Raw genomic sequence first — 11,485 nt, forward strand, 5'->3', positions numbered from 1 at the left:
CTGGAAATTCTTTTAATTTCAGGTAATTCAGACTACGGATCATGCTAACTCGAGATTTAGGAAACAGCATTGTCACAAGCTAACCCTAGCATGCTAACGTGCTAAATTTAAAGTTAAAAAGCAGTTTAGGTATTTTTTGTCATAATAACTTTGCACTTGTCACAGCCACCTTATAGATTTGGAAAACCAAACAATCTGGGGAAAACAACTAAACTTTTAGTATGTTGGTATTAGCTGTTTTAATGGTATTTATTACTTACTTCATCTCAGTTTCAAACAGTTTCATTTTTACTGGATTATTTTAGGACTCAGGACACATAAAACTTTGTTGAGATTATTCCAGAAAACATTATAGCTTTGCAGATAAACAAATTCCCGAGATATTTCAGCGTGATTTTCTCTGAAACTTTTTGGATGAAGACGAGCTAAGAATCGAGCTGCTATCGTCTTTGTCTTTCTGTGAAAACCTGCCTGAGCAACTGAACTGTAGTGATCCCGTTAGTGATCCCGATCTGACTCCAGCCTGAGAATTTATTTCACTCATTTTATATTTTTGCAAGAAATGTTTGTGTCATATGGATTATAACGGTGGGGAAAACATTAAAACTGGATGGTTTACTTTGCAAAAATCTTATTTTATATCCTAGTTATTAAACTGATGATCTTATATTAAGAGCAACATTACTGATTTATTTTTTAAACATTAATATAATTATCTTTTTATAGGGGAAATGTGGAATTTAAAGGGTTTTATGTTGAGATGTCGGAAGAATTCAAAGGTCAAAGGAAAAATGAGGATTTTGCACCATGGAGCAGTATGTTTAAATCTTTTTTACTTTTTTTTGTTTCATCTACTTTTTTTGTCCTGTTGAATATTCTGGTTAATAATTTTGTTCAGTAAACGGAGAAGACTTAAAGAAAAAGCACAGTAACTATCAGATCCCCGTATCACATCATGATCTCTAAGTTAAAACGGGGCCATTACGTCTGATAGAAGTTCCCTAAATTGTATCTTATCCTAAATTTATATCAGATTTACAGGCAGTACTCAAACCATGGTGATAGTTTCAGGGCGAGAAACCTTTTACACATCTTCAGTTTGAGGAGTTTTAATAATAAAATTCCTCTTCCATTCCTTTCTTCCAAATGTTCGAGTCAGACTCATCAAACCTGGTCCGAACAAAAGAAGAAAAAAACAGCCCCTCCTGAATGAGAGGAAATGCTGATAACAATCCGCAGCAGGATGTTTGGAAACGATCATTTAATTACCAATCCTGAACACGATCGCCTCGCTCTGCCGCTCCTCTGGAGGGACGGCTGCTTGTTTTGGCAGCGGCGACCCCCCACATGTGTAACTGAATCTTTTAATTGCTACCGGAGGAGCCGGTTGTGAATGGCTGCCGCACAACTGTGAGCTCAGCTAACCGCTTCAAGATGTGGACGGAGGCAGGCGGCCGTGCGACGGCGAGGCACGGAGGGAAAAAGATCCTCCTGCTGCCAGAATGACCTCTGACCTTTAGTGGTGTCTCAGTTTTAGGTGTCAGTTAGCCATGTAGGAACCATGCCTTCAAATTGGCAGAATTTGGAAACAAAAAAATGCTTTTTTTTAACTTTACTAGGAAGCCATGCACATCATCATTTTATCAATAAATGCAAAAAAATACACAAATTCTTTATTATCCTAACATTTTTCAGTCAGCATGTCTTTACAGTTAACTTAAAGAAAAAGTGTCCTTTTTGTTCACTTCACGTTGGACACAAAAATGTGGTACAGTGCAGCAAGTTTCTTTTATTCCTCCATATTAGACGTGGACTCTGTCATCCTTCAGTCTTTCTAATGCTGGCTGTAAATTCTCCTGTGAACATGATCTTCTGAAATATTCTGTAATGTCTGTCTGAGCTCCAAAACCTCTCTGGAAAAGTTCACATCATTTCCAGTCTCCTCTGACCCGCTGATGAAAGTCTCCGGAGCGTTAAAGACCTTCAGGAGAAGCTGAGCTCTGTGAATCCGGCCACAGGCAGCGGCGCCGGGCTCTTCTTCTCCAGCTTCAGCCCCACTGTCTTTTGGGGTTTGGCCAGCCGGCTGTGGTGCAGCAGGCTGAAGAAGTGGAAGCGCTCGCCCATCTTGGCGGGGTTGGTCAGCATGTCGTAGGTGCCGATCAGCTGTTTCCTGGTGGACACGTCGCTGCAGTTCTTCAGCAGAACCTGCAGGAAACCAAAGAGTTAAAACCTCTTCAGGTTTCTGTTCCTGGTCTCTTGGACCAGTTTGTTTGTCTGTTAATCTGAGGTACATGTTTCTGAATTACAGTCTGTGCTACTTTCTATTAAACTTTAGAATATTTAAAATGATAACATCCCACACAGAAGCTGAGCAATGTACTGCTGTACGTGTGTTAGCAACCTAAAAACATCAGCATCAGTTTAAGTGTGTGCTGTACTGAGATTATTTTCACTGCTTTGCCTTTCTGTTTGAGGTCATTCTCAAAAAAGTGTTTCCATTACAAAGTCTATTCGACATTGTAAAATGTCTGGCTGCTTCTAATTCCTCAATAGCTAAAATTGGAATTTCTATCAAAAATGCTTTTTTTTATTGTACCAGAATATCATTATTGGATTCTTTAAAACTCTAAAGTATAAATATCACAATGAGCCTAAAAAAACTGAAGCACTGTTAATCTTCTATCCTGGTATTTATCGCCAAAGATTCTCAATATAGTAAATGAATGATTAATAATTGTGATCAGTATCCTACATAAATGTATTATTCTGATCATCATCACCATCATCCCTCTTGTAAACAGTGAGAAAAACCAGCTGAGCTAAGACTCACCTGCATTCGGGAGTCGATGCCCATGTTTTTCAGGAACGTCCTCTGAGTGACGGGACCCAGGCAGGCCACGCCCCTTCCCGCCATCCTCCGCAGGTAGCTAAAGTCCACATCAGCGGTGAGGTCGGCCGAGCCGGGGGAGGACAGGACGTCGTGGAGCTGGTGGCCTTTAAAACCCTGCCGTATACAGAAGAAGAAGTTTCAGCAGTTTCCCGTCAGTCTGCTGCTCGCTTCAGCTCTCGGAGCCAAGAAACCCTCACAAACAGTGAGTAACAAGTCCCATATCTGCAACATGCTTTACGGCCATCACATATTCACATTTAGCATCAAGAATCACTTATATTTGGTATTTATTAGTTACATTTAGAATGATGAAATTTAGAGAAAATGTACAGTAAGTGTCAGAGGCAGAGGAGGAAGAGGAGCGGCGGCCCTGGTTTCCTCTCCGCCTGCAGCAGATGGACTTCACTGCTTCCTACATCTGTTTCCTTTAACTATAACTGAAGAGAGGACCGGACAAAATGTCCCAGCTGTCCAAAAATGTCCTCATTACTTTAAGCTTTAAATCTCAAACCGGTCCTCACAAAGACAAAATGATTACAAGAGCGCGAAGGCTATAAGATACACAACGTGGATTTTAGATATGACAGCTAACAATAACTTTTAAAGAGATAAAAATATGTGATTTCATCAATACTCAATGATTACTTTTGCATTGGAACTGTCAGTTTGCCCACTCATTTCGCAACTTAACTATCATTTTGATTTACATATGATGCTTTAAGAGACTTTAAGAGAGACGGAGTTGTACTGGTGCCATGATTTTTAGGTAATCAGTTTATATCTCTGCAGAGAGAATATGACAGTGGTACCATTCTTGTCATCAAACGCTGCCAAAATGGAAAATGTCAAACTATTCCTTTAAAGACAGAAGTACTTAATGGCATTGCTGCAACCTTCTCATAATTCCAGTAAACTGTGAGGCAGACTCCTTAAAGATTTATAAGATCTAGAGGCCACTCTATTCAGTACACGATTACTGTCTAATTTAATGCAATCCAGCTGTTCTAGCAGAAAGTTTAGCTTCATGAGGTCTATAATGTTCAGTCTTTGTCGACGCTGATTCTGTTTATTATTGAGGTCATAGTTGGTGATGGTTTAGTTCGGGACTACGTTATGTTTCAAGATGTTTCTTTCATGTGTGTAAATGAGGACAAAACATTACATTAGAACCTTTCTGTATAGTAAGTATTTTATATAATCTCCACTATAATGTATTTTAGTACATCATCTTTAACTGTGACCACAATAATAAACTGAATTTACACATTTACAACAATGTCGCCACCAAAACTAAACATTAAAGCTTCTTTAAGATCATAGTTATGGCAGAGCAGCTGTATTGGACTGCATTATTTTGTACAGTTGTTCCTAATAAAGTGGCCACGGGGTGTAAAAGAGATCTTCTCACTCTGAACGTGTCCGTCTTGGTTCCGTCGTGGCCGTAGTCTGCGATCAGCGCTGCACCGCCGTCCTCTTCGATACGCCGTGCCAGCTGCTGGACGATGACACCGCCCTCCGCACACACCTCCACGTGACTCCGCTTTTCATTTGCCTGACACACACACACACACACACACACACACACACTACAACTTAATCAATAATAAATCACTTCACTCTCAGTTCATCTCTGGTTGAGACTTCGATGAGAGTCGGACGGTTGTTGAAGGGTGAACAGTATATAGTCAGGTTTTCAACTTTTTAAGGCAGACTGGATTTTTTTTTATACATTTAATTAATCATTTATCAATAAAAATGTCAAATCTTTTCTGGGTCAAGAGGATTTATGATGATTTTCTCAGTTTCATCTCATTGTTTATTGAATATCTTCAGGTTTGGGACTATTAAACGAATTTTTGTTTAAATTTTAAAACACAGACGACCTCAATGAGAAATTAATCATCATCTTCTAAATTTTCATTTGGTGCATCTGGTTTGATGATATGAATGCTGAACTCTCAAACTTGATTTCAGAGCAGGTTCCTCGTCCAAACTGACTGATGATGATGATGATGATGATGATGATGTCAGGCCTCTGGCAGGAAGTTCAAAGTGTCTGAAGACAGCCAGAGAGGCCAAATCAAACGGGCTGCGAACGTATAGATGGTTTAAATGTGGGCAGTAAAAACCAGATGGAGGCTGTAAAGCAAACCTCTGCGAGTTTATCTGGGGAGTTGATTTCCACAGTCTTTAAAAGATTAAAGATGTTCTTCGCTCTTTACTTCAAAGTTAGAATTATCCAGCTCTTAATAAGTGTTTTCATGTTGAGTTAAACCTCTTGTGCTTTCAGAAGTCTTGACATTTGGTTTTCTAGTTTTGTTTTCATACTTGAATGTAGATGTCCACATTCACATTTTTTTGTGTGCTTTAAGGACTTGTCTTCCACGTTGACTTTTAAAATCTTGTTTCGTTTTTTCAAGCGATACCTTTACGAGCGTAGACGAGGCTAGAGTGGGAGACGGCGCCACGACGAACCTCAGCTGGCCCGGCTTCTCTGGGTCGATGTCCACCATCACCTCCCTCCAGCCCTTCTGTGTCCTCTACTCAAAACAGACACACATTATAACAATAAAGGTTGCTTTGTATAATGAGGGCGCTGCATGAGGCATCAACATGTGAGTGTTTAGACTTTTTTATTTTTGGTGTCACTTTGGTTCCATCTGGTGGTGGTATAGTATAATGACACTGTGGTTGCTACAACCTATTTTCTTTTACAAAGAAATATCAATAAAATGATAAACTGGAGTTACCGCCCTGCGGTTGTATGCCTCCATGAACCATTCACATTTCTCATAAACTTCACATCCGTGTCAATAAAAACATGCATGCTTCACACACATCTTCAACTTGGTAGCACAGAAGATTTATACAATCAGCACAGTTTCACCCAAGATTAGTGTCATCAATGCAGCATCTGACCAAATATCTTCCCTTTTGTTCTTTAGTTTTGACATTGAGCTATGTGTGTGTGAAGTGTTTATGCAGAACTTGACCTTTAAACTTTGGGATATAAAATGCCAGCACTTCGTAATTTTATTCTATTAGACATTTGTGTTAAATTTTGACATATTTACGGTTGTCTGCCTTGTCATGATTGAACGGACAGACGGAAGACCCAAAAACATAATGCAATCACATTAAGAGTTCCACCGTAAACACGGCGGCTTGAAAACATACCTGAAATTTGTGGATTGGCAGAGCGTCAAAGAACTCATGAGCGAGAAAGATGCTGAATCCTGAAAGCAGAAGAGTGAGACTGAGCGTCAGATAATTAACCAAAAACTTTTCCTTATATGATATAGAGTAAAAATAGAGTATATATATATATATGTCAATGTGTCAACAACCATCAAAATGTACCATGTATGCCCGAACGGCGTATATATCGTGTGTGAATGAGCATTGGACCTTACAACTCCTCTGCTAAGGTAATTTGTGTTTTATTAAAAAATGGGGCGTTGGGCAAACGGAACTTATTTACGAGAAAAGGGTGAATGGCGCTTGGTTTCATGGATTTTTGAAAGCAGAAGAGTGGGACTGAGCGACGATAAGGAACCCAAAAAACATAATTTGCAAAATCCACATTAAGGGGAAGTTTTTCCACCGTAAATGAATCTAGTACCGGCGGGGCCTTTGCGGGTCTCAGTATGAACTTGGATATAAAATTCTAGCTGGATTGTGCAGAGGCAGTTCAGCAGAACTCATGTCGCGAGAATCAAGATTGCATTTGGAAATCGCTGTTAGGTAGTCAGGCGAAGTAGCAATAGTTGTGATGGTGGGATGAGGCGGCATGATCTATTGTAAAAAAACCAAAAAAAAAAAAACTGTGTTCATTCTATCGCATAATATTTGGATAATAAGGCGGCAGTAAAAAATGGGGCTTGGTGATAAAGTATGCGATTATATGTTATAAAATATCTATTACTGTGAGTAATAAAAATAATTATTTAACAGGCCACTCCAAAATAACTTGTGTCGGCGGGGGTAACGCAGGGGGGGGTAGATGGGCATCTAAAAAGGCAAATCCAAAAGGATTATGTTCTACTTGTATGGCGAGGGTTTCAATAAAAATCTCCATATATCAAGGTACTCTGCAAGTTTCGGGGAGGTCAGGAATGCTGTTCGATTGCTGTTTAACCTGTGCGCGGCGGGTACGTTCCCTCTTATGAACAGTGGTGCTCTGTGTCTTAACGGGATAGTTCCGGGGGGGGGCTGGCCGAGGTTTGTGTCGGGGGATGCTATTGCTGTGTGAGCTCCTCTGGGTGGAGGCTCCTGTCAGCAGGAGTCGTATTGTCGACCCGCGGGCGGGTAAAAAATCGGAGTTATCTCGGGGGGACTCTCCCATCTTAAAAAAAACTCCTTGCGGCTTGCGGTTTCCCGGTAACCGATTTTCTGGGCTGAGCGGTACAGGGGGGTTAGGAGCGCGTGGGGGGAACTCCAACCATGAGGGAGTATATATATATATATATATATATATAGAGTAAAAATAATATTAACAGCACAAACATGTCAGGACACCCTGTAGAGAGCAAGTCAATATGTATATGTCAATGTGTCAATAATCATCAATATGTATCATGTGTCTGTTTTGCTGTACCTGTGGGGACGTCCTCTAAGCAGCGGTACCAGGACACTGGCAGCCCTGCAGCAGTTTCCCCGCGGCGGTAAATCGGCTCTCCCTCTCCATTTAACTCCTGGCTGCGGTTCCCGGTCAAATTCTGCGCCTGAATACAACTTAGAGCCGGACTCACCTCGACCAGGTGGAGGGACACCGAGGCTCCGCTAAACACAGAGCGCAACTGACTGAACACCTGCAGAAAAAACACAGAGTAATATCACTACTCAATTAAACAGGTAAACGCATGATAATAATGTATTATACTGAAACATAACCCTTTAGTATCAGTCACGAAGAGTAAAGGTCTGTGTTAAACATTAACATGGACCACTTTTTTTTAAAAGAACAAATTAATTACAAAATGTACACATGTACAATAACTTTATCAAAGAGAATGAAGTACATATGAGGTGAATTAATTTGATTTGCATCTCTAACGAGTTTGTTTTTATTTTGCTTTTTAATTTACTAGCTATCTGTAGTGGATATTTTAAATGTAACTGTGCTCTCTATTTCACACACACACTAATACACACATTTGAACTTATGAGGACTCTCACTGTCTTAATACATTCTCAAGCCCCTCATCTTAACCTAAAGCTAAATCTAAATCTTAATTTCACTCTAAAACCAGGTCTCAACTTGAGGGTTAAACAGCCATTTGAAGAAGTAAAGACATGATAAAATGTCCTCATCAAGTCTTAAAGTCCTCACAAAGGCAGATATACAAATACACACATATACACAGATTACGTGCTCCCTCTGCTGGGGACAGAATAAACTTTTTTTTACAGCAGCACAAGCTGTTATCAGACAGGTAATTAAAGGATAAGAAATACACTTATTCACTACTTGTTGCAGAGTTAAATGAGTGGATCAGCACTGCATTCATGTTTGTAAAGTAAATATGAAGCTATAGCCTGCAGTCAGTTAGCTTAGCATAAAGAGTGGAAACAGAGAGTCCAAAGGTCAGAAAATCCACATGGTAGCATCTCTAAAGCTCACGTACTAACATGTTACATCTTTTTTGTTTAATCTGTACATGAAGTGTTTTAACGGGGGGAAATAAAACTGCTAATGTGTTTGTAAACTTCCCTGACTTTTCAGATCTTGCGGCCGTACTAAACAAAGTTCCTACTCTGAGGATGTCGCTCGCCAGCGATCCTTTTCCAGGTCCGAGCTCGACAAGCTGTAGATGTTTGGGTTGACCTGCTCCCATCCACTCACTGATGATCCACACGCCGAGCAGCTGCAAGACACCACAACACGTTTGAAACATTTAAAACGGCATGAGGTGATGCTGTCACAGGTTTTCTTATCTAACTGAGGAAAAATGTCTAGTTTCTTATTAGTTTTCCAGCTAATAGAGTAAAAACATTAATTTTATTTATGGAGATTTTTCAAGATGCATTTGGCTAAAACTGACAAAATTACACATGATTAATTACTTAGTCTGCAGGTAAACAATTAAAAGTGTCAAGTTTAATTAATTTTAAACAAAAGCAAGTCCTTAAAATGCTAATTTTTTTGCTTTTCTTTATTTTCTATAAATATTAAATGTGTCTGATGAAATAAATGCAGTATTGTGACTTGTGGAATTTATGTTGAGAGAAAGTTTTATGAACTGTAGATCACTGATCCAAACATTCATAACTTTTCTAAAAGTTTTAATATATTTTCAAGATTTAAAAAAGTTTAAAAGTTTCTAAGATATCCACGCATTTAAGGAATTTATGTTGCTGTAATCCTAAAGTTGAAGTCGAAACAGCTGATATGATATTCCCATCAGATATTATGTACAGCTCAAAGTAATGTTTAAAAAGCTGTTGGTTGAGAAAAAGTCTAGTCTAGTGGAAACATAAAGTAAACCCCAAACTAAACTGACAGACCTGAACCTAACAGTGTATCTGTGTGTGTGTGTGTGTGTGTGTGTGTGTGTTTTTGTTTTTTTTTTTTTTTCTTTGAAGGTAGATTTTTTACATCCTCACCTCTCCAAAAATCTGACTGATTTCAGGTGATGTGATGAAATCCCCGTCTGGTCCCAGCATGTTGTTCCTCACATAATAACCCTGAAAGAGAAAACAAATCAGTCTGAACAAAGGATGCTGGGAAGCAGCAGAGGGTGAGAAACCTTTTCAGGTTTTAGAAAGGTAAATATAAAAGATCAGTCCAACTTCAAACAGAAAGTCAAAGTGTCATTTCTATGAACAAAGGGCATAGTGGGGCAAACCAGGCATCTGTGGACTCACAGTTCAATGATTCTGATGCAAAACAGCTGGATTATGTGGCTCAAATATTAACCAACCAAACTCTGTTGTGTTAGTTAAAAAACTGATAATACACAGCACTTTTGTTTTCCCAGACAGCTATCCCCTGTTACCAAAAAGTGTCAATGTACGTTTTGCTTTCAAAGCAAAAGCTACAAAGCACTTTTTAACAGAAACCAGTAAATATCAAACAGGCCGTGTTCTTAAACTGATCTGGGACCTGTAGACACTTTGCGACAGACTCAAAGGTGACTTATATCCATGACTATCCCTCACCGTCACTGGGTTGGTGAGCACCTCTCTCATGTACTCCGCCACTGTAATTGGACCTGTGGCTTTAATTTTGGAGGTCAGGTGTCGCAGCATGGAGGGCTGAGGCTTTTCCTCACTTGTAGGAGGGCTGCAGAAGAGTCTGGTCTGAGCTGCTCGCCACCGCACTGTCAAGATCAAACATTAAAAATACATATTTAAAAACAGAATTTATCCTAAATGACATGTTCAGTAATTCACACACATAAAAAATTTAACAATGAATTTGCAAAGCTGTACAGTGCAGTACATCAATTTATAGGTCAGAACCTAAAGTTAAAATCTAGTAAACAAATCTTAGATATTCTGCATTACAATAATACATCAATCACACGATAATAACGACATGCAAATATCACAGTACATTATGATTTCACAGCATGAACGATGTCACATAATAATCACACAAAGACATATTTTGCGGATAATCTGAATGAAATTGTGTCTCTGCACTGACCTGCAGCTGATGGACTGACAGTCTGACTGAAGACTCTGCTGATCAACATCTGTGTTTTCACACCAAAACAAGCCCTCATTCTGCTGTTATGCTAATCTGAGTACAGACAGGACAGTGTTTTATAACCTGTGTTAAATAACGTTTGAGTTGGTAGCATTATTTGTGAAGAAAAGTGTAAGTGAAATGTAACGTGAACCACATGGTGCTACTTTCTGCTCTTCTCTCTGACAGGATAACAGCTAGCCGCTTAGCTTTAGCCTCAACTAAAAGTACATTAACGATCAATTACAAACGTGACCGCTGCCGAAAAAAACGATTTTAGATTCGCGTACAAATAATCCAGATATGCAATAGTTCAATTGTGTCTGGCCGTCATCTTTAATAATAAAAAGCTACAAAGTCCTTGCGCAGGAGCGAAATGCTAACGCTTACTGAGTGACGACTGTTGAGCTAACATCAATAATATATATAACATCCGGTTGACCTTTCATAATAAAACTCAGTAACACATAGGAACAAATATATGGACCATGAAAATATTCCTTAGAAAAAATAATTCACAAATATTTTTTTTAAAAATATGTTATAATAGAAATATAAACATTAATTAATACCGTTTTGAATTTCTTTTTTCCATCTCTCAGCTTTTAGAAGCTTGCTCCCCTGCTGTGCATTGACTGTAATTTTGAAAGACATTTTTCCTAAATTTCCTGTATTTTTGTTGAATTTTATTTAATTATTAAAAAGCAGGAATACCATACAGATGTTACCAGATCATGCCAGGGGATCAGAATAATCACAGAAATCCTGCATCAGCTCATGAAATGTTATACAGGGTAGACAGGTTCAGTGACTTATTAGCATCCTTATTTTCAGAGTATACAATTGATTTGATATATTGTTTGAGGAGAGTTTGTGACTGGAAAATTTAGATTTATTTATAT

The 11,485-nt window shown here is 38.9% G+C and overlaps 1 protein-coding gene across 1 annotated transcript; it reads right to left on the reverse strand.

Moving 5' to 3' along the window:
• Positions 1 to 1,200: 1,200 nt before the first annotated feature.
• On the reverse strand, positions 1,201 to 10,985 carry ndufaf7 (NADH:ubiquinone oxidoreductase complex assembly factor 7). Its single transcript, XM_042502967.1, has 10 exons — positions 10,542 to 10,985; positions 10,052 to 10,212; positions 9,497 to 9,577; positions 8,647 to 8,757; positions 7,488 to 7,701; positions 6,068 to 6,126; positions 5,317 to 5,430; positions 4,299 to 4,442; positions 2,831 to 3,004; positions 1,201 to 2,205 (listed from the first exon to the last, which is right to left on the reverse strand). The coding sequence occupies exons 1-10, from the start codon at positions 10,618 to 10,620 to the stop codon at positions 1,984 to 1,986; spliced, it is 1,359 nt and encodes a 452-aa protein (XP_042358901.1). The 5' UTR covers positions 10,621 to 10,985; the 3' UTR covers positions 1,201 to 1,983.
• Positions 10,986 to 11,485: the final 500 nt, after the last annotated feature.

The sequence above is a fragment of the Plectropomus leopardus genome, chromosome 16 (genome assembly GCF_008729295.1).
Source record: "Plectropomus leopardus isolate mb chromosome 16, YSFRI_Pleo_2.0, whole genome shotgun sequence".
NCBI lineage: Eukaryota > Metazoa > Chordata > Actinopteri > Perciformes > Serranidae > Plectropomus > Plectropomus leopardus.